The 23908-nt window shown below is 39.7% G+C and overlaps 1 protein-coding gene across 16 annotated transcripts in view; it reads left to right on the top strand.

The window, feature by feature from the left end:
• The window catches only part of kif1aa (kinesin family member 1Aa), a 76317-nt gene that overhangs the window by 37627 nt on the left and 14782 nt on the right, over positions 1–23908 (top strand). For 5 of the 16 annotated variants that reach the window (XM_074668059.1, XM_074668057.1, XM_074668048.1 and 2 more), the window contains 22 exons: positions 338–413; positions 1046–1125; positions 3166–3272; positions 3382–3462; positions 3775–3955; positions 4891–4963; positions 5575–5665; positions 5755–5903; positions 5996–6171; positions 6448–6585; positions 11615–11929; positions 14846–14964; positions 15081–15166; positions 15250–15379; positions 17127–17289; positions 17376–17466; positions 17558–17676; positions 17761–17816; positions 20842–20950; positions 21108–21174; positions 22602–22686; positions 23074–23179. In XM_074668059.1, coding sequence (XP_074524160.1) covers positions 338–413; positions 1046–1125; positions 3166–3272; positions 3382–3462; positions 3775–3955; positions 4891–4963; positions 5575–5665; positions 5755–5903; positions 5996–6171; positions 6448–6585; positions 11615–11929; positions 14846–14964; positions 15081–15166; positions 15250–15379; positions 17127–17289; positions 17376–17466; positions 17558–17676; positions 17761–17816; positions 20842–20950; positions 21108–21174; positions 22602–22686; positions 23074–23179 — 2598 coding nt within the window. Of the gene's footprint in view, positions 1–337; positions 414–1045; positions 1126–3165; positions 3273–3381; positions 3463–3774; positions 3956–4890; positions 4964–5574; positions 5666–5754; positions 5904–5995; positions 6172–6447; positions 6586–11614; positions 11930–14845; positions 14965–15059; positions 15167–15249; positions 15380–17126; positions 17290–17375; positions 17467–17557; positions 17677–17760; positions 17817–20841; positions 20951–21107; positions 21175–22601; positions 22687–23073; positions 23180–23908 lie in introns of all 16 variants that reach the window. The other 11 variants (XM_074668050.1, XM_074668049.1, XM_074668047.1 and 8 more) reach the window with 3 other exon arrangements.

The following is a 23908-nucleotide window of genomic DNA, read 5'->3' as shown; positions in this document are numbered from 1 at the left end:
TCTTCCTCACAACAATTATTGACGCAGGAAGAGGGATAAAAGCATAGAGTAACATATATTTACAGGTTGATACAAAGCTCATGATCCTGTTTCCTTTTTGGTTTTAAAGTATCTGAGAGATGTCTTTCACTGCGCAAAAACACAATAGTCTTAAAGAAAAGCATGCACCTCTTTTTCTTTTTTAACCACTCTTAAAAATATTAAACATGAGAAAACTGTAAATCAGTGCATGCATTTTTAAACCCAGTTGTTTTAAATGATCTGAATTAAGGAAAGGGGCATCACTTCTGTCACATCTTGCAGCTGCTTGGTACAATGAGTCTGGTTTCATTCACAGAGAGGCCTTGCTGGCAGAAATGGGCGTAGCGATGCGAGAAGATGGAGGAACTCTTGGTGTTTTCTCCCCTAAGAAGGTGAGACAATAAAACAAATCTCCAAAATTCCTCTTTATGTAACATCCAACACCTAAATTATTCTCAAAATGCTTGTTTATTCACCCCTAAAGCCGACCGATAGCCCTAGAAAGCCCCAGCCTGTGTTTATCGACACAGTGGGTCTGTTTTCCCCAAACGAGGTTTGTCGCTGTGAAGCGTTTTAAGCTGTCTCTTTCTCTGAGTGCTCTGAGTCTCTCTTCAACAGCAGGCAGATCAGTCGAGGGTTTTTCTTCATCTTCAAGTGTTATCTTAAATCTACTTCATTACTCACTTCAAACACTCCCTGAAGGAGGCGGCGGGTGTAAACATGGGGGAAAAGATAATGGTAGCGCCCCCGTTTCATTAATTTATGGCTGTTTGCCTGCAGCCTGTAACATCTGACTGAGACTTCATTAAACACTCATGCTGTGGAGCTGTGGAGCTGTGGGGAGTGAATCTGACTGCATGGTTTGATTGTTTGATGTTTCTTACTGAGGGAGGTTGTTTTCCAGCTCTTTGATGTGCAGTTTATGCACATGTTTTACTGTAAATAACATATGGTCGATGACTGTTTGATGTAAATCTCCCTCTTAACGTCTCGGGTGAATGATTCTTTCCTCTGTTGTCTTCAGACTCCTCACCTGGTCAACCTGAACGAGGATCCTCTGATGTCTGAGTGCCTACTGTACTACATTAAAGATGGAATAACCAGGTTAGAAATCTTATCATCTTATCATACAGTGACATGTTAAAGAGAATGATGCGTGTGCACATTTTATAGCCGGCTGTAACCCGGTCAGGGTGAGCAGGAACCTGGATCAGAGGGGCCATATCTCCCTCTGCTATAACAACCGGCTCACTATTACTTATTCTTCTTGCAACAAGGCAAATTAATAAATAAATTGATGTTTGTACATTTATTATTAATTTGAATATGATGTGATGAATTAAAGAAGTTTTATTTTCTTTGCTTAAAAGTCAATCACACAGTTTAACTGCATCCATAAAGAGTGACTGCAGCTCAAAATGAGCTCACTTAGCTGTTATTACTCACACTAAAAGAAAAGTTTTTGCTATAATTTCTGCCTCTTCACTGACAGTTTCACATTTATTTTTCATATTTATCAGCCAGTGTCTGATATCGTAAATTGTAAAGTGTGTTCTTCAATAAAGATAATAAATGAAGAAAAAAAGACAGATAGTCATTACTTACGTTTTTTCAATAGCTGTCTGATCTGTGTTTGGATTAATAGCACCCTGACATCATTTATCACTGATACAATCATCCTCAGCTTTAACAACATGAAACTGTGAGCTACTTTTACATTATCCATCTGAGGAAGCAACGCCGTGCCTGACTGAATGATGAGTGGATTGTCAGACTCAACCAAACAGATAGTTTAGATCACAGACTATAGAAAAAACATGGACACCATCTTGCTCAGCTTAGTGAGGTCTCCAAATTATTGCACCTCGTAGAATTTTTTCTCAGGTCGATTGCTGTGATGATTTAAAGATATAATTTGGTTGTCTTGCATTTGATTCCCCTTTTTTTCTGAAAAGTTTTGTTTTCATAAGTTGTAAGAGGTTAAAAACAAGCCTTTGCGTCATGTTTGTGATTGACAGCTGCTGTTCTTGTGTACTTTTTTCGAGGATTGTAAAATATGTTGTGAGGTAGAGTCAAGAAGTGATTTGACTGTCAAAACAAAAAGATTTTAATTTCAGTTACTCGGCTCCACTCAGATTCTTCCTGAGTCCCTCACAGTCTCTACTGCGCAGACTCTGGCTGTCAATGGCTGCGCCTGTGATGGGGGTATTTTGGCTTCAAAACCGTACAATGATTAATGGTGGAGCCACACTGTCCTCTCTATAAACAGTCAATGGTTTTGACCAGACATGTCCAAAGTCAGGCCCAGGGGAAAAATACTTTATTTATGGCACAGAAGTTAATTCTAATCATGTGTACATTTGCATAATCTAATCAGTGCACAAGCTAATTCTTTCATCTTACAATGTATTTATCATGGCACACATGTTCTATATTGTGGTTATATTTACATTTTTGTCAAGGTCACAAACTAGACCCAAGTCTTTCTAGGTCTAAACTAAACTAGATCTGGACTGTGCATAGACTACTTATATAAAGCTAAAGCTCTGTACATTCTGCAGAAACTAAACAACTCGTACAGCTGACGTCTCTAAATGAATGGATTTATCATGATGTGTTCAAAAAACATATTAGTGGACACAAAACAAGATTGGCACCTAAAATGTTGTTTCCAGTTCAGAATAGTCTGACTATTAAAAACAATTCTGATAAAATCCAGATTCTGATCCTGCCATAAAAACATCCTCACATATTTTCCCTGTATCGCCCCCTAATGGAGAACATTTTCCTTGAGAAGCAGAGTTTGCTGGTATATATGGGAAATATGTCAGTATGTGCCATCGGCCCTTAGTCATTTTCACAAAATCAGATATATATCTCTTCAGAAAGTTTGGACACCTCTGATTCAGACACAGACCATCATCTGTGAAGTCACTTGGAGAAAGATTTTGGTTTGTCAAAACATGGCATGCTGTTTTGTACAAAACTTGTCTTCTTGACAACAACCAAAGAATCAAACAGTAGAAAAGTTTTTACTAATAACTCTACAGTGTCCTATATATTTTTTGTCTCTTAGAAAAATGATTGTTTGACTTTGAAAAACCCTCTTGTTCTCCCTAACATCAGATTGTTTTTCACTTTCAGGGTGGGTCGTCTGGACGCCAGTAGTCGTCAGGACATTGTACTCAGTGGCCACTTCATCAAAGACGAACACTGCACCTTCACCAGTGCTTCTGGTCCTCTGGGAGAGAGTGGGTGCTCTTTGTTTTAGTTATTTGATTTTATGTGTTATTAACATCAGAGTTTAATGTGAACAGACAGGAAGTGAACCCTCATTCCATGTTTCCTGTTGCCAAGCAGCCGTGGTCCTCGAGCCGTGTGAGGGAGCAGAGACTTATGTGAACGGGAAGAGAGTGACTGAGCCAACTATCCTCAAATCAGGTCTTTAAGTTTCACCTTTCAAAATCTTACTTGTTAAGCAGCTTGGAACAAGACATTGTTCTTATTTCTGAAACCTGACAGGCACATTTTTCTTACCCCATTGGCAGATTTTTTTAAAGCAATTAGAGTGTCATTTTTGTCCTTTAATATTTGAAACAAGACATTTTTCTGGACTTGTCAAGTGACTGAGGCTCATTTTAAGTCTAATAAGACATTTTCTAATAAAAAGGCATGAACACTTGCTTAAATTTAAGCTTTTTCAGAGTAAAAATATTTAAATTGTGAAGTGAAATTGGGTTTGTCCCTACAAAGGAAACCGCATCATCCTGGGGAAGAGCCATGTGTTCAGGTTCAACCACCCGGTGCAGGCGAGACAGGAGAGGGAGCGGACCCCGTGTGCTGAAACGCCGTCTGAGCCAGTGGACTGGGCCTTCGCTCAGAGGGAGCTGCTGGAGAAACAGGGCATTGACATGAAACAGGAAATGGAACAGAGGTACTTTATGATAATATGAACTTTTTTGAGCTGAACCTTTCAAAGCAAAGTTTACTGAGCGCTTTGACAAACAGAGGAAAAAACGCAGGATATTAAGAAAACAATTTAAAAACAAATACAAACAATATGGAAAAAAAAAAAAAATAAGATAACATGAGGATATAGTTAAATGAAGTAAAACCCAAAAAGCGAAGACTCTATGGACAAAGCAAGATGAGGCCAATGAATGAAATAACTAAAACGATAAAATCAGAAAGAAGCAGGTCTATAATAATGGGTTTCAGATATGCCTAAAAGAACAAATCTCTCCTGACTTATCGTTTCGAGCAGGCCGGGACAAACTTAAATTGCTAAAAGTACAGAAGTGTCACCTTTAGATTTAAGCCTTTACTTCAGGACAGCAAGAAGAGCCTCAATAAAAAAGTTTAAGGCTACAAATTTACTTGTTTAGTGAATCTGCTTTGCAGCATAAAGCTGTATCCAGGGTAGGGTTAGGTATTTACTGTAGCAAAGTATTCATGGGTATTAATTCATTCACAGCTAAGTTCTTACTGTTATCAACACTTGTGTTTTTGTCATAAAAATCACTCGTTTAGTCATAATGAATTAAGTTAACAAAATTTCTTTAGTACCAGGATGCATATTGATTCTTCTTGATTTTTGGAGTCTGTCTCCAGTGGACACTTGAGGAACTGCAGATTTTTGCTATTCCACATTGACAAAAACCAGTGGAGTTGGAATCAGGAAGCATCACTTTTACAATGAAGACTGGAACAACAACTAAGACAGCTAAAAACGAGGAATAACATGCTTGTAATTGGAGTTTCATTAGAAACCTACTCTTTGTAGGACTTCAGCAAAGTGTGTGCCGTGCTTCAGGAGTTAGCCTGGAGAAAAACAGTGAAGTGAATGCATCATGTTGCTTGTGTCTGCAGGCTGCAGGAGCTGGAGGACCAGTATCGCAAAGAAAGAGAGGAGGCCAACAACCTTCTGGAGCAGCAAAGACTGGTACAGTAGAAAGCAGTTCTGTGTTTGGTGTTTTTAATTTTACAAAAGCCAAAAGAAAACTTTTTGAAAAAAACATGATTAAAAAGGTTAAAATCATGAGACAAAAGTTAAAATTTCAAGATATAAAGTTTAAATTGTCAGGTAAAAATGTTGAATTGTTAGATTAAAAGTTTATATTTTGAGACACTTGGTCAAAATTGTGAGATAAATTGAAGTTATTAGAAATTGTATTGAAATTACAATATGAAAAGTAAATAATTATGAGATAAAAATTAGACATTTAAGTCTAATTTACATGTACTTACATGTCTTTTTTAGGAGTTAGATGTTTGATAATTTCTTCGTTTTACCTTCTGGAAATAAGCTTCCATAATTTTGAGTATTTTATAAGTTAAGTTAAAGTTTAAATGATTTTATGTGTTTGTATATTTTAAATGTACTTCATTAAGAGCTAATTAACTATGGTCTTATTAAATGAGTTTGGTTTTCCTTCTCAGCTGATATGTAAATTGACTCGCTGACATCTGCTCTTAAAATGTTTCCTAATGGTGTTAATGTGTCATGAACATGTGTGTTAAAATTATTGGTTAACCAATGATTTAATCCTCCAGGATTATGAGAGTAAGCTGGAGGCTCTACAGAAGCAGGTGGACCGTTACTACCCAGAAGCCACCGAAGAAGAGGAGGAGCCAGAGGAGGAAGGTGGGAAAATTAAAGGACATACAGTACAAACTGTTCATAAACATTTGATGCTGAAGGAAATGTTGAGTGATATTATCTTTTAACGACAGTTCAATGGACTGAGAGGGAAAGAGAGATGGCCGTGTGGAGCTTCCGTAAGTGGCGCGGCTACCAGTTCACCTCTCTGCGTGATCTGCTGTGGGGCAACGCCATCTTCCTCAAGGAGGCCAACGCCATCAGCGTGGAGCTCAAGAAGAAGGTTCAGCATGACTAATATTTTTCTTTGACTGATGTTCCTCGTTATCCTCCACTCTCTCTCTGACCAGACCAACACTTGCTGTGTCTCTGCAGGTCCAGTTCCAGTTCACGCTGCTCACAGACACCCTGTACTCCCCACTGCCTCCAGACCTGCTGCCCCCAGACTCCAAGGACAGGGATGTACGACTGTTCCCACGGACCATTGTGGCTGTGGAAGTGCAGGATCAGAAAAATGGAGCCACTCACTACTGGACATTAGAAAAACTAAGGTACAAAAAAATCTTAATGGCCTTTTCAAAGCTTAAACATCTTTTTTTCCCACATATTAAATGGAATCCCTCAAAAGAAAGAAAAATCTGGATCATCCTCAGTGATCAGCTGGCTATCATTAGACCTGGATCACTGAGGACGCACAGAGAAAGTCAATACATTTCTCCTTTATTTAACTTTTGTATCACAGTTTGTTCTAAGTAATGAAAAAGTGCAGCATTCAGAAGCAGAAATATATTTTTCAATAGTGACTCATCTTCTGTTCCTTCCTGCAGGCAGAGGCTTGATCTCATGAGAGACATGTATGATCGAGCTGCCGATGTGCCCAACAACACCTCTGAAGACTGTGAAAACGTGCTGACTGGAGGAGACCCCTTCTATGACCGCTTCCCCTGGTTCCGTCTGGTTGGCAGGTAAATGCAGAGTCCCATTCCTCCTGTGAATCCAACACACAAGCGCTGCAGGAAGACATTATACTGAACTCATTTAAAGGTCAGCAGCAGCAGCAGGCAGACAGCAGATGTCCAGTATGCTTTTCTATTAAAGATAATAGGGGACTGTTGGCAGCTAATGCCACATCTAATGCATGTGAAGTTCAGATGGAAACCAGCAGTCAGCTTCATTACAGTGTCTCTATCATTACCCTGCAGCCTGTGTGCCCTTCTAACTGTCATTAAATCTCTCCTTAGCAGCTAATCAGGGATGAGTATTGTTGGATTATAACCATACAGATGCTCCCAATCGATACTGAGACTCTTTTTATTTCTGCTCCTCATCATTTGGTGCAAACTTTCAAGATATGATGTGAAAAAAATGTTAAAAGATGATTTTCAGCTGAAGCCACAGAACTGAAGACTCACTGTGCTTTGGTTTTCCTTCTGTTTGACCGCCCATGTGTCCGAACCTCGCAAATGTATCTGTTGTTGAAAGTTTTTCCCTCAAACAGAAGGCTTTAGGTTTTCTACACCAGTATCTCAAAAAGTGAGCATGTTCATCGTCATGGAAACCATGTGTTTCACCTGCTCTTTAGTTTGGATGATCACATCAGGACTCAGAGGCTGCACTGAGGACGTACCGGCTGTACATTAGCAAAAGGGGTTACATTGGCCAGATTTTTATTTTTAAACTCAGTCTGACTCATGACTAACAAAAGCAAAACAGCCAATTAATCTTTCAATGTAAACAAGCATGACAAAGGGAAGAGCTGCATCAACACAAAAAAATTTATGAGATGCAAAAAAAGACGACTACTAACCTAAAGTGATTAAAAAATATCAAATAGAAAAAGGAGGGAAACATAGAAAGAGATAGATACAAAAGGAGACTACATTTTAAGTTTTTTAATTCTTCCTTAAGAGGGAAAACACAGATTTGTTGAAGCTACTTTTGCTCCAGGGCAGAGCCGGCCCTAACCATTTTGGTGCCCCGGGCAAGGTTTCATCTGGTGCCCCTTGTATTCCAGCACCAATAACAATTTTTACATACTTCAATAAAACTATCATACAGCGCTACGTTTTAGTGACTTTATTTTTATAAAAGAAAAACCTGCAAATAAACACTTTAATCAGTAAATAAGAAATCAAGTTAGTCACATATATCAGTTAAGTTAGTAGTAGTGAATATTTATTGATAATAAAGCAAATGTTTGAAAAGCTTAAATGTTTTCTCTTCATCAGATCAGCAGGGCAAGTGTACTTCAAACTATTATTACAACATATGTATTTGAAATCAGCTGAATGTTAGCTTACCAAGTGCACAAAGATGTTAATAAGAAGCAGGACTCTAACGATACATGCGTCACAAAAGAAAAACTGTAATTCTATACGTGGTTATTTTATCTAATAAAAAATGTTTGTTCACCTGATTAAAAAGTAGAGAAAATTACTGGTCTTAACTTTGTTTGAAGTTAGGACTTACACAGTCAAACGTGACTACCAACCAATAACAAGCTAGTAAAAACCACTAAATAACATTACGCACATACCTCTGTCTTTTTAGCATTTCTCTTCCTCCTCTCTTCTTTTCTTTCACCCCTGGGCTCCTGAAGGCTTTGGGTTTTTTTTACATGATACCTGTTATTTGCCTGTATCATTTTAGCAGCATAAACTGTCTGTCCATCTTGTCCACAAATTAGCAGGTGAGGAGGAGCGATGTTGATGTTGTGACCCCTTCAGGGTCAAGCAGAGTGCAGGAAAATAGGACCTGTTTTAGGTTTTTGTCATATTTTAAAGCATTCTTTTGTAACATTACTGAATATAAGTCTGGAAATTCTTTTATAGCATTTGCCTATACTACCTATGCCACGGGCTTGCCCTGCTCCAGGGTTTAAATTCTGTGCACTGCTTCAAAGTCATAACATGTTAAACTTGTCAGATGAGGCTTCACTTTAGCCACAACTCCCATTTTTTTCAAAAAAAATCACAGATATGCATTGAAGTTAAAGATTTGCTCCTTCTGCCTCCAAGACCCACTTGACTTTTCAAGCAAGCGACATTGACAATGTCCTGTTTCTGCCTGCCACTAGTGGTTTTGTCATCACAAGGGGATGGATACGAGCTATAACAGAATGAAGCGAGCAAAAAAAAAATGTCATTCTATAGAGCAGATGTTAGCATTAAATACAAATAGCATCTTTTTCCCTCGTGAGCGTATCTGGACTTTTAATACTGACCAGCTGCACTTGGAACAAAAATACTGAGTCTTGATTCGCGTCCTTTCAACTTTTAAGAAAAAACTTTCTCTGCAGTAAGCGCTCATAAAACCATCTGCTTTAAATGTTAAGAGCTGAACCTTTTTATCATAAGCTGTCAACATCGGACACACTTTGTGAGCTTTATAAAAGACTGAAGCTGGAACATGTTTTTCCTCTAACCATGGTCTTACAGGTTGAACACAAAGGAAGGATTTAACAATCGATGTCTTGCTGATTCCAGGCCTGCCTCTTGTAATGAGAAAAATCGGCTTTGGAACATTTGAGATCGATGTTTCTTCAGCCCTCCTACTCACAGCCTGCTGTTTCTTTCTCTCCCACGTTGGCACACAGCCTCTCCGTCCCCCTGCCAAACTCCCTCCGTCTCCCTCTCAGTCATTTTCTCTCCTTGCAGATGGGTCGCACACACAGTCACATGGCCCGCTTACATAACATTCAGCATATCAAGCTTTTAATGTCATTAAGCTCCTGCAAGACAAGCAGAAATGATCAGGCATTAATCTGCAAAATGTCTTCCTGAAATATGCTGTTTGTCGGCATATTTGGACTTTCTATTTATAGACTCTGAAAGTACGACAGGCTAACAGCATGAGGCCAAAAGCAACACACATAATGAAATCTAGCTCCCCAGATAAATAACCTATCAGCAATAAGCTGGAGTTGGATTTGTAGGTTTTTGTGTATTTTTGTGCTTAGACCAGAACAGAGCTGTAATAACATCCTCAGTGATAAACGGAGCTCAGCTGATGTTTCTGATCATCTACAGAAAAGTCACTCTAACAGGACGCTGATGTCCGGGTTCACGCTCGATATCCTGTGTGAAACTGCTCCTTATGTCAGTTCAGTTTTTAATTAATGTTAGTTAAGTATTTTAGAATCCTAAATATATTAGACAGTTGTTATTAAATGTTTTTTTGACTGTCCTAGATTAAAAACAAATTACTATCAGTTTATATGTTTTTTTAATATCACAAAGCATCTTTTCTGGGTTTTGTAAATCATTAGACACAATATTTTAATCCTCTCAAGGCAGACGTTGCAGATTTGCAACAGCTAACTTCTAGTTGCCATTACTCCACATCCGAATTTTATGAGCCTTTTTTCTCAGAAGTACCACTGCAGAACTTAGCAACAAACAGTTTCCCACTATCCCACCAATCAGAAGAGCTGTGTCACTTCCAACATGGCTGCCTCCTTGGTTTCACTGAGACAGATTTTCAAAGCATCAATTTCATGTAAATTTCACTACCAACCCCCATTAATTTAAAACCCAAACTGTACAAGATGAATCCTTAATATATATAGATACAGTACACGCCAATTAGTAGATTTTGTCTCCGCTGGGTTTTTCCTTAGGGGTAGCTTTATTTCAATGTTGCAACATCCAGGAATGCATTGCATGTGGAGGTCCCTTTAAAAAAAAAAATCAGAATGGTATATAACTACCCCATATGACCTTTTCCCCTAAATATCTGATTTTTTTTTCTGTTCCTAAAACTTAAGTTAGGTCTGAAAGGGTTAACAAAAACAAGATAAAAGAAATATAAATATCCTCCTGCCAAGACATTTCAAGTAAAATGTCAGAAAAACAGAGTTAACGACAAAAGACGTGAAAAAAATGATACAAGAATAATGCCAGAGTTAAGTCTTAATATTACAAGTATAAATCAGGTTAGTTAACAGCTAAGCTTTTTGAGTAGGACAGCCCAGCAGCATCCAAAATGGGGGACATAAAATGTCTTATGCAATTATATTCAGGTTCAATTTTCTCAAATATCAAGACTTGTAATCTTTTTAGGGTAGGAAAGCTCAAGAGCTCAGGAAAAGCTCTGAAAACAACTTTATCTTTGTGATTTTTTGCCAGATGTGACTTGAATACTACGTCATGATGAACAGTGTGAGCGTTTTGATGCTGACTCTGTCCAAGAATCAGTAAAATGCTCAAAAAAAGCCACTTAGAGTAAAATCAACTTACTGATTATACTCTGAAGTAAAAAACAGATTTTCCAGAATATTTTTGCTGGCATCAAAATCCAGCAACATGAGTTTGGTGTGTCTGTTTCTTTTTATACCTAAAAGTTTTGACTTTTCATGATTCGTAGACTGTGTTATTCTTATTTTGATGAGAGTGATCTTGACCACTTCAAACAAGGACAAGTCAACTTACAATCTTTGACGACCAGCTTCAGAGGGAGTAAATAAGAAAATCAGTTCATTGGATCGAGTTGTCAGTGCCTTCAGTGAATCATGGTAATGTTTCAACAGGGCTGCAGCAGCTCCTTTATTTTTTTTATCCTTATGAAATAAAGAAAATCAAACACATAAACAGTAAAACATAAAATCATCCGCCTTAGACTAAAATGATTCTGCTCCTCTAACATCTGTGTGTTGTGTTCGGCCTCTTGCAAAGAAATCTTTTGTCCTGCAGGGAATCAAACGTCATCTCCATGGGCTGGTTTAGTTTTTTATTGTACACCAAACCTCTTCTAACAACCTCTGTAGCTTGTCTCACACTCTTCTGTCTGTCCTCTGTGTCTCTTGTACATGTCTGCTGTCACACATCAGACAGCAAACATGTCCAGCTGACGGTAAAGGAATATCTGGTTTTAAGGGGGGCAGGTTTTCTCCTGTGATTGGGTCTTGATGGTTCTGTACTGCCCCTCTTGTTTCAACAACTGTGTGCTTTCTATCTACCTGTACTAACCCAGTTCCCGTGTCTCTGGCTGCACCAGAAACCCTCTTTTCAACACATGCATGAGTGAGCGCATGAGTGACCCCACCCCGTCCTCGTCCCTCTCCAACTCTGAAATTACTGAGCTGGTCGACTCGCAGCGCGAGGGTCGAGGAGAGGCGGAGGAGTTGGAGGAGTTGGAGGACCTGGACGATGATATCTTTTTGGAGGACCCGTGCTTGGAGCTCGGGGGAGATGATGATGAGGATGATGTTGATGATGATGATGATGATGATGAGAGAGAGCTCTGCCGAGGCTCCGGCGAAGGCCAGGATCCCTTTTACGACCGCTCGCCTATATTCAGTGTAGTGGGAAGGTTGGTGAGGTTTCAGGGAGCATGCTGGTGGAGGAAACTAGCTCTTTCACGCTGAGATGCAGGGTCTGTTTCCCTCGACAAACATCAGCACAGACCAATGAAAGATACACAAAGACACGGACAAGACTGCTCACAGGGTCCCCTGTTATCACCCGGCTCTGCATGTCCAGTCCACACATGAGTACTAAACGGTAACAACTTTCTGATGTTACATCTGGCTAACTGGTTTGTCTAGAGTAGTTTTTTATTATTACTTTTTATTTCATCAGTGAAATTTTGTATTTTTTACATTTTTCCTCAGCACCTGTAAGAACGTAGCTGCACAGTAAACACAGAGCTAGACATCAGCTGTTATCTTCAATTCAGCTTCTTCAAGTTAAACATTTGTTACTTTAACCTAGGCTAATTTTTTTTCTGTTTTCAGATATTAACAAAAATTACTTTAAGAATTGCTCTTGTATTTTTATGTTTTGCTGACAGACACAAACTGGTTATCACACTTGCACATGCTCATCACTACCGATAGGCTCAGATCTGTCTTCAGTGTCTCACAGTTTAAGCTGAGGGCTTGATCACAGGATCTAAAAGTAACAACCACTTAAAGGGTCAAACCTTTTACATTTCTTGTCAACATTTTCTGCTGGTGCGTTTCATTTGTACTTCGGAAGTTGGGATTTACAAATTCCAAGGGGAAAACACCCCCAAGGTCAGAATTTCTGAGTTTTTTCAGAGTTTACAATCAAAGATGGCTGCCCTGGGTGTAAACAGTAATTAAGCTCCTGTAATATTCTGTTTATCAAAGCATTTCTGACAAGTTTTTGTTGCACTAAATTAGACATATACAAAGTATTGTTTGATGTTAATATATAGAAATATTGTTTTCGACTTGGCAACTGGAACTCTTTTAACTCCGGGGTGACGTCATTCCCTATTCCGATGTAAATGGAACGCACTGTACATTCTCCTCAGTGGGAAAAGATCCCTACAGAGGAAGATGTTTTTATCAGACAAACTATTTATAGACAAAGACAAGGTGAGGCTTATGAACTGTACTGCATCCAGTCTGTAGGGGGCACTCTAAATATTTTGGCTCCACTGTCATCAGTTTTATACAGCCCATGATTTAAAATATCATTTTCCCTTTCAACCCTCTCTGCTAACCTGTGTACAGGACAGTTCAGGAACTTTTATTTCTTGTGGTTCAAACTCCAAACCGTGCAGAAATAAAGCTCATGGTGCCCCAAAACACTCGCTGCTTGAGCAGTTAAAAAAAGAAGTCACATGACCACTTCAGTTCCTCCTCCCGACTGGTACTTAAGACACATTTTCAAGTATGAAAGCACTCCTGAGTTTTGTTTTAAGACAGGATTCTGGTCTGACTCTGGAGTAGACATTTCTGGGCCTCAGGGTTAATCTTTGCTTTCAGGCTTTAATCTCATCAGCTCTGATTATCGCTGAATGTGTTTTTTTGTTGTTATTTTGCTTCACTAACTAAACGCCTCTACTGCTTATTACAACTATAAAAGTGCTTCTTATCAGCTCAGGGTGGTTCAGTTCATGTCACTTGTTTCCATGGAAATCCAAGCAAAGTTGATGCTCAACGGCTGCTTGAGGTGTGTGTCTCACTTTTGTGTGGCTAAATGCAAACTAGCGTTGATTTAAATACGACCATTCACTACCAAAAAGCACTGACATGTCTCATGGAGTTGATTCAGGTCTGGACACAGTGAAAAGTTGTCAACATGCTGTGAAACCTTTAAAACGCACAGAAGAGTCTGATGAAAATTGTCCTGATGAAATAGCAAAGTGGTGTTCATGGAAGACTCACAATCTCAAGATGAAAGAGCTGGTTTCTACTGCAGCTGTCTCTTTTAGGCATGCCAGAGCACAAGTCTTTTCATTTTGACCTTTTTTTTGTCAGTTTTTGACTTGAATACGTCTGATGATGAACTCGTGCCCCCTCCTTTGCACAGATTATCACTTCCTCCTGGGAGGTGCCCTTTGGTTTCAGATGTCATTTGTTGTTTTTTGTGCAGCATTAAATCTATGGAGCTGTTGGCAGTTTTTCTTTTGATTCAAGCTGGGCCTTGTTGCGTTTGATGATTTCTGTTTCATTTGCTTTGGATTCCTTTGAGTCAAAACGTTGGAAGCATATTTCCTTCACCTTTTTATTTTTGTCCTGAGCATGCCTTCTTTGCACCTCACCAATCTTGTCATTTGCCTCCTTTTTTTAACACTCCACCCTTAAATGTCTACCCCTATTGGCTCATGGGAAACATGGTCCTTGAATGCTGCAGTCATGCAGCTAGAAAAGAAAGAAAGAAAGAAACATTTGTAGCACAGTTTTTCCCCACATTGATAGTCTGGAGAAGTTAATCTTTGGCACTAGTCTGAAGTATTTCAAATTTAGTCAACATGTGCCTAAAATTCTAATCCTGGATCCTCCAATTTGATTTTGAATGCCTCGTTTTTTCATAACGAGGCGCTTTTATGATGCATAGTGCAGTAAATTCTGCAAAAACTCAATTTGAGAATCAGATTTGTAGCTCATCAGGAGACATCACCCAGCTTGTTAGGAAGCTGATTCCTAGTATCGATTCCCTCACACACATGCTCCTTTGCCTCACCAAGCTCTTATCAATACAGCCCAAACTGAAGGAGTACTGCATACCCATCCTTGTCTTGAAGTTTTTATGTTTTACTGATGGTCAGGGAAAGCCCCTACGAAGCGATAGTAAAGGGCAGCCATGGCCATCGCAAGAGCAGTCCCAGCTTCTGTTTGGTTGCTTTGCAGCTCTGTGTTCTGTTGTCCAGTCACCGTCCAGTCCAGTTTTATCAAAGTGAGCTCTCCTTTGAGACATATTACTGTGTCTTATAAACCCTCTCTATCTTTGTCGTCCTCCATCTCCTTTTCAGGGCTTTTGTTTATCTGAGTAACCTGCTGTATCCGGTTCCTCTGGTCCACCGCGTGGCCATCGTCAGCGAGAAAGGAGAGGTGAAGGGCTTCCTCAGGGTGGCGGTGCAGGCTATATCAGGTAAGGCTCTGATCCTCACTGCTGTCAGACAAAGGGCGTCATGTTCTTTCTGAAAGTACAGGCTGTGTGTGACTTCTTGAGGGAGTGAAGTGAAGGTGCTCTGTGTTTCCCTCCAGCGGATGAGGAAGCTCCTGACTACGGCTCAGGAGTGAGGCAGTCCGGCACTGCCAAAATCTCGTTTGAGGATCAGCAATATGAAAAGGTAGAAATTATCACAAATCACACAGGATTCACCTCATTGTTCCTGACGTGTTTATCAGACTGTGTTTCTCTTTGCTTCTGCAGTTCCAGTCAGAGACCTGCTCTGTAGGTCTGTCTCGTACGGGGGTCTCCCAGGAGGAGCTCCGTATTGTGGAGGGTGAGGGCCAGAATACAGAAATGGGACCTTCAGCTGACGAGGTCAACAACAACACTGGTAATTTTATCTGACGTGTGAATGGATGATTAAAGGAGCATAAATGTGTGCCCTGAATTTTCCCTAGCTGGCTGCAAGGTTGAGGCCAGCTCAAACGTACTATAACTAAGGACACACTGCACACCTCTTACAAGGCTGAACACATGAATGAGGAAACAGGAGAAAAGACCAGGCAAATAAAGATATAAACATGCACGACTAATCTCAGTATTCAAATGTTCAACAAGAAAAACAGACACTAAAGAACAGGCGAGGATACGTTTTTGCTGGATAAACACGTTTCCATACTTTTAGCCCTTTATGGGGTTTTTTTTAATAATAAAAAAAGTTAAAGTGCGGTTTAAAAAAAACAGAATCAATAACAAAGGCTGGTCTCAAACTATTTTTAGATACGGGTGAGTAATTTGATAAATTCTGTCCAATTTAGCCAAAGTCAGTACCACAGAAAATAAGAGAAAGTTAAACCACATCTGATTTGTAAGGGGGGGGGGGTTTGATAATATTATTTTGTCAAATTTTACACTTATATAGAATAACAGGACACAGACAGAAACAAAAGGTAAAACAGGTATAACATAGTGGGGCATAATCAAGGTTGAAGAAGACTTTTTCTTGTTGTAATTCATTGAAGTTCAAATAAGTCCCAAAAAGTTTGTGTCCTTACCCTTTGTGATAAAGTTTGTCCATATTTCCCACTTTTTTGCAAAGGATGCTCCTCTTAGTTTCAGCGAAGAAGTCATCTTTTCAATTTTATATACTTCTGTTACAATTTCCATTAGGGATGCACCGAATATTTGGTAGCCGAATACATTCGGCCAAATATTGGAAAAAAAGGCACATTGGCCTTCAGTGAAGTGACTTTTAAGCAAGGCTGAATAGTGGTTTGTGAAGCAATGACACAATTAAACAACGTGCAGTGACATGGTGACCTCTTACCTTTGGCAAAATGTTGGCGGTGTAGAGATATTTCAAAGTGTTGGAAAGCAAGATAAGAACTGCAGTTTGCAAAGGCTGTTCAACAAAACTATCTAGAGGGAGTTACTCTGTAAAGACAACACTACTGCTTAAATTTGCCATTTAAGAACCAAATACCCTCAGCAGCATACTGAGTAAAAGAGAGAGAGACGGCTGCATCAGCTAAAAGGAGAGAGTCTTGTCTCAGCATGCCCACTTTGTCCGTGGCCTTTAAGGACAAAAAAGTTTGCTCAGGGCAGGAAAGTCATGGAGTTAGTGGCTTTGGATGATCAACCGTTTAGTGTTGTGGAGGGCATTGGCTTTTGGAGGCTTGTGGAGCACATTGAGCCCCGTTCAACTTAGCATCCGCATTCGATATTCGGTATTCAGCCAAACATTCATATTTTATTCGGCTTTGGCTTTGGCCACAAATTTTCATTTTGGTGCATCCCTAATTTCCGTCCATTCGTTGAGATTTGGAGGCTCAGGTTTATACCATCTCCTCTTTATACATTTTTTAGAGGCAATGAGCAGGATCCTAGAGAGGTATAAGTCTTTTTGCATATCAAGATTTTCACTTATCAAACCAAAATACAGGAACTTTGCATCACAAGGCAGTCCGTAACCAAAAATCGTTTTCAAAGTAACACAAACATGAACCCAAAGAGTCCAAAAGATACGGGAGTGATTGGCATCAACAAGACCACACAGTCTCCAGCATTGTTGACATTACTGAGATTGACATTCTTCCACCTAAACTCTCCCTCTGATTTGTGTTTTGCACACTTCACAGGCGGCGTAGACGAGCCGGAGAATCCTCTGAAGGCCGCACTGGACGGAGCATCTGAAGCTGCCCTGGAGCATCTAAAGATTGGTAATATTTTCACCTTCAGGGTGACCGTCCTGCAGGCGTCCAGCATCTCTGCAGAATACGCTGACATCTTCTGCCAGTTCAAGTGAGCAAACTTCAGATCTGCTGAATTAAATCCTGTTCATTTGACAGTATATCATATAAATGTGTCTCTGTTTGGTTTGATTACAGCTTCATCCATCGACATGATGAGGCCTTCTCCACCGAGCCCCTGAAAAACACCGGCCGGGGACCCCCTCTCGGCTTCTACCACGTGCAGAATGTGAGAGGCATCAGATGTGCACATTGATACATTTTGCCATGTCTTTCTCACTCACTAACTCACTCTTATATCTGACTGTCTGCTTTCACAGATTGCTGTGGAAGTTACAAAGTCCTTTGTTGACTACATCAAGACTCAGCCCATAGTGTTCGAGGTGTTCGGACACTATCAGAAACAACCGTTCCTCCCACTTTGCAAAGATGTCATCAGGTACCTGGCTATGAAACCTTAAAATCAGTCTTATAGAATGTGTTTTATACTGTTTTCATGAACGGTCCCTTTTTCCACCAACAGTCCACTCCGCCCCTGCAGAAGACAGTTCCCCCGAGTCATGCCTCTCTCCAAACCAGGTAACTCACTGTTTGCTGATCTCCTCTGATGTATTCATGTTCAATCGTCTTTGTCAAAGCTTGTGTTGTCTGCGGGTCACGTCATCTCAGCTTCATGTTGTTGGCTGCGAGCAGTTGACTCTGACGACTCGCCGGAGCGGGAGAAATCTCTGGAGCTGATCCGATACCTGGTCCCAGATGTGTTCAATGGGGCGTTGGTGGACTCGCTGTCGGGCCACGCTCTGTCTGCTGCCGGCTTGGCTGCTTCCTTTCTGCTGGAAGTAAATGAGCGAGCTCAGCTGACAGCTCCACCCACGTCTATCTGTTCAGTTATTAAAGCTCAGAAGCCGGGTTGGTCATTGATGCCGGATCCAAGAGAATCCTGTGACGGAGAGACTTTTTATATCAAGTGTTCATGTTGGAATGATTTATTCATGAGGCTGTACAAGTTTGAGCAGGCATGAATCTTGTGTTTAACACTGAAGTCTTTCAAGGTGCTGTTCTGTTCTTGTGCACCTGACTCTGAAGGAACAAGCCTCAAAACAAGAGGAGTCCTTCCAGCAAGGCTCATTTTTTGAGAAATGGACTTTAGGAAGATTTAAGATTTTTAAAGGAACTTTATCAAATTGATATAAAAGCAGTCTGTCAGCGTCAGGATTCAGTTGGATCGGCTCTCTGGTGTACTGTGTGTTTTCTTTTGACCTGCGTGAGTGATTGTCCTTTAAGTTCCCTCTTTGAGCTTCTATAAAGCGATATTGCATTATAGTGGTTAAATAGAAACAAAAAAGAAAGGGAATTAACACAAAACAGTTAAATAATTAAAGGAGAAAGCCAGACTAAATGAAATTACATTTAAACTTTAAAATAAACTTTGTTCAAACGGTACTTATGTGCGCGAACCTATTGAAACATTGAATAAAATGTGACATCTTATACATTGGATATCAAAATTCTGCTTGAACAATGGATGCTCCAGAAGAAACAAACATAGATCCTCAGTTTCCAAAGTGACAGCAGGAGTGCCTTGAACTTGCGCTCTTTCCTGATGGCCAGTAGGGGGCGACTCCTCTGGGAACATGCATAGGCAAGGCATCTTCATACACAATTACACACAAATATTTCATACACAAGGCAACTCAAAAAGGGCTATGAGTAGTTTGAAAGTTATCTTAAAAAAGTCTCTTTTCTAGATATATGCCTGATCGTAATTCACACTTCAAAATGAGATTATCAGCGCTAATATTGCTGGTTACATGTTATTTTATATTGCTATTTCTTAGCTTCCGGTTCAGGTCGACCAGGACTGGATTAATTTACAGCACGTCTAAGTCTCTATGACAGCATCATGCTGGCTGATGAAGTTTAGTAGTGATGAGAGATAAAACACAAAGATCAGTGTTTTTCTCTGCTGAAAACGATTTCTGTGATTAATTTTGTAGTGATGGTGGACACTGGAGCCTAACTGTCAGAGAGAAAAAGGACAGAAGAGCAGAAGAAAGATAAACGGGAGAGTGATACAGCCTGAGCTAAAGACTAATTAGCCTTTAGCTCAGGCTGTATCACTCTGTAACACAGGGGCTAAACTGTTTGTGATAATGTTCATTCCAACCCACAGTCAGCAGTTATTCTGCAGTGGTCTGTTCAAACTTGAGAGTCTATCAATGAAATGAAGAGTGAGGTTACGTTAGCTCTGCTTGGTAGATGACTGGCAGGACTTAACCAGGGTTCACTAACGATATACATTACAGACATGTCTTAGAGCACAGAGCTGCCAGCTGTGCTAAATATAGACAGCTACCAAGCTACTTACAAACTGACAGTGTTTACTTTTTGCCATGTTAGCCTACAGATATGTTCAAGCACCAGGCTGCTAATCACGCTACATATAGTCAGCTACTACCACATTTGCTTGATGTCACGTTTCAAACCGTAGCAGCGTGTAACTGTACTGATGAATACCTTACCTCAGTGCATTGTATCCAGTAAAAAGTCGTCTTGAACAAAGAAAATTTGTTTCGATCTGATCTCAATTTAAATTCAGAACAAACACCACCTCGCCAAGAGTAAATTATGACAGTGTGCGAAGACTCCAGGCCACAAGGTGGCAAGGGAGTGCTATTAAAACAGATCCTCCTCGTAGCATCTTTAATGTGCTTTACATAAAAACCCATTAGTTGATTAAACTGAAGCATTCAAAACATTCAATTTAAAGAAAATTAAAATCTAAATAAAATTGAAAATGTATAAAATAGAAAAGTACAGAAAAATAAAAAAGCAAACGAAAAAATGGACCGAAAATACCAACAAAATGCAAGTGCAGCATAAAATAATGATTAGCTTTCCAGTTATATGCAGAATATTTGATGCAGTTGAAAGATTTACATTAAAAATAGTGCAATATAAACATTTGCTTAGCTTACCTCTATTTTTTTCAGTCTCTATCCAGCAACAAGTGAAGTCTGATTATCTCTGATGTCAAAACTAAAGCATCTTCCTATCAAGTCATTCACGCCGCAGAAGCAAAGTTCTTACCCATCATCACGATTGCAGGTTTTTCCATGACTTTCTACAGTTTAGAAGTCCTTTCCAGTGCAGCATGATGTTCATACAACTGTCTCTTGACTCTATAGATGAGGAAAGAGGAACAAGGTACAGCAATAGATATCCTCCCTCTTGTCTGAAACAGATCAAGACAGTCTTAAAATCAAAGACTAGCACAGCCATGCTCTGAAATTCAACATGTTAAAGTGGCGTCCCAGTCGATGTGTTCACTAGCTGGCAGAACTCCTTTTCCATGTTGAACTTCGTTGTAAGTTCATGGGATGTTTAGTTGTTGTTCAGTGGAGGTCGTCTGAGTAGCGTTAATCTGCTGAAGGAAAGGAGCTCCTGAGTGCTTCTTTTCTTTCCCCTGCATCACTGATTTCCTCTCTTCATCCCTGTCTCTCCTCTGTAGGGTTAGAGCTGCTCCCTGCTGTTAGAAACTAGTCTGCCCTCCTCAGCCCCCTCTCCTCTCTGACACGCTTCCTCTCTCCTTGTTTCTGCACAGTTCCTGCCACCAAGCTGACAGCGATGACCCGCCCGCAGGCTGGACCCTGCCACTGCAAATACGATCTGATGGTGTTCTTTGAGATCTGTGAGCTGGAGGCCAACGGGGAGTGAGTATCCTGGGTCACCCTCTCTCAAACACCCAGTGCTGGGTCCAGAGTCTGTAATCTGTCAGATTACATCAGTAGAGACAGAATGAGCCCCGTAAACAGAGTGGGTTTCATATACGTCTCCAGCAAACTGAGCACAGTGTTTGTGTCTTTTCAGCTACATCCCTGCAGTGGTGGACCACAGAGGAGGAATGCCATGCCACGGTACCTTCCTGCTGCACCAGGTTTGTTAACCACATGCTGAGCAGCTTTATTACAGCGTTTTGGAACATGGGGTTGGTTTGATACGTTTACATGGGCTGATACTGGTTAAATCACCAGAGATAGATGAATAATAAACTAATTATTTCTTTTGTAACTGATCAGAGAAGATGAGTGATAAGCTGTCAATGATAAAATAGTGGTTCTCTGGAGCTCATTTGTTGGAATACTTGTTTTTTTTTAATTAGGTCAATGAAATAGAGTCATATTAAACTCAGCTTCCTTAAGAGAGTTCAGTCTATATCCTATAGTCTCAGTTTTTATACAATAGTCTTCTGTAGCCTATGGCACTAAACATTAGGGGTGGAAGACAAAAAAATATCAATATATAATGGGATTTTTTGTTTGCCAATATCAAAATCGGGTTCTTTGCAAAAAAATCCATTTTTTTTCTCGAATTTTAAATTCTTCATTTCAGTCTTTGTTTATGAACTTGATTGAAAAAAATTTACCAAATGTTTCTCTCCGGATCTCTGATGTGCATTTTATGGGGAAATATGGCTCCTGATATGGTCTGTAGAAATTTTTATCGTCATTTATCTTTTTACCATGGTCCCATGGTGTTGAGAAAAGCAAACTAAAAAAAAAAAGCGAGAAACGTAAATATCAAAAGATAGCATTTTAAATTGAATTGACACCCCAAGAATTCTAATAGACTCGAATCATGAGAATAGCATATCATCCCAGCCCTGCTAAATATATGTTACACTTTGAGAAATTTTTGTGAGAATAAGCTAGGATAAAAAATTTTGCATCTGCCAAAAGCCAAGAAACTTTCTAACTCTTCTCCTTTTTGTGGTTTCTCAGAATTTTTCTCTGCCTCAACACTTTAATTGTTAGTTGGTCCTTTTGTCTTTTGATTGCTCTTAATCATTTAATCTCTAAGTTTGTAGTTCTGCTTTTGTTTCTTTGTACAGCACTTTGGTTGGCTTTTAAAACAAAATTGTTTAAAATGAATAGGAGATTATTGAGAACGTGCTGACCAGAGATTTGAGTTTCAGTCAAATCAGTGTTATGTTAAAGTTCATAATGGAAAACTGTTTCAGAGCAAACTATTTACTGTATGAAGCTCAGCTGACCTTTTAGGACATGTATAATGTGTAAATTCAGTGCTTTTTTATCAGGGTTCTGCAATTTTGTCTTCATGTCCAGTTATGTTATTTATGGACGAAGTAACAGTGTTTGATTAAAGTTTGTGCACCGAGCTTTCCTTAATGAGTTGATGCTCTCATGGTTTCTGCTCTGGTGCAATCACTGCAGGGGATAAATTACTAAAGTGCCTTTACCTGCTGTGAAAATGAATTTTTACCAAGCACAACAATGTTTTCACAACCATATCTCTTTACATTTTTAAATTTCTGTCCTGTCTGTCCTTCCTTCAAAACCTCAGGGTCTCCAGAGGAGAATCACCGTCACCATCGTCCACGAGTCAGGAGGAGACATGGAGTGGAGGGACATTCGTGAGCTGGTTGTGGGTGAGTTTGGGTCAAATCAAATCAAATCAAATCAAATCATTTCTGTGACTACTAGCTCATCTTAGAAATTCAATTTCTAAAGGTTTTCACCATTTTCACCCTGGTTGTGGTGTCATTTAACTGCCAGATGGTGGTTGTAGGGATTCAGAAAGCTGTTTTCTTGAACTTCCAAAATATCATAACATTTAATTTAACTTTCCATTTTTACTATCCATGTGCATATTAGGTCTAACTAACCTACAGCAACTTTGCATACTGTCCTTAGGGGGAAGGGATCTGTAAAAATAATCGTTGGATAGTGGCCAGTGATTATCAAATAGTGTATCTGCATTGAAATTCCTTTTTCTGGTACAAGCTGTCCTAACAGGTGCTCTGTTTCCTCTCTAGGACGTCTTAGAAACACCCCTGAAGCAGACGATACCATCATTGACCCCAACATTCTGTCTCTGAACATCCTGTCTGCTGGGTACGCCAGACCCATGCAGGATGACCGGTACGTATTGATGCAGAGATTTGATTTTCTTTATTATTAATTAAATAGTTTGTAATTTGATTATGAATCTTTGTCTAATAATATGGATTCAATGTTTTGGTTGAAGACCTGTTGAAAGTCTTTTGAGTTTGGAGCAACATGCTGGTGGTGATGTTGAGTGTTTGTAGCTGAGGACCTGACTGTAGCTCTGCTAACACAGCTCCTGCACAGGAACACGGCTAACGGGCAGATGCATGGCATGATGATCAGCTGCACATGTGCAGAAAAGAAGCATGGCTGAAGACTTGATTGTTACAGCAAACCTTATGGCGCTACTTTGCTTTGTTAACTCTATTATTGTGATTGCACAAACTCACTTTTCTTTTCACTGTCAGGGGGATAAACGTAAAGATCCAGAGAGACTTAAAGTGAATCTTTCTGCCTGGTTGTTAGTTATTGAAACATTCACTGGTCCATGCTGGCTGTGCGACCCTCCTTGGTGTTAATCTGTGCTTAATGTCGTCTGATTGTCATTACTACACCTACATGTTGCATCCCACTGTATTTATCACCTCACCTCTAACCTGTCTCATCCCTCTGCCATCGTTAGACACACTAACCCCAACACTGACCTGCTTTTAGACTCAAGGAGACACATTTTAACCAGGCTCTTTCATTTTAATAGAAAACAAGCATTTAACACAGTTCAACTCACTTTTTTACAGTTTTTCTTACTTATCCAGGAGCATG

The sequence above is a fragment of the Halichoeres trimaculatus genome, unplaced genomic scaffold (assembly GCF_033239565.1).
Source record: "Halichoeres trimaculatus isolate MK-OKI-2021-1 unplaced genomic scaffold, fHalTri1.1 fHalTri1_scaffold_4, whole genome shotgun sequence".
Lineage (NCBI taxonomy): Eukaryota > Metazoa > Chordata > Actinopteri > Labriformes > Labridae > Halichoeres > Halichoeres trimaculatus.
The sequence above is the reverse complement of the archived record's forward strand: the minus strand, read 5'-3'. Positions and strand labels throughout refer to the sequence as shown.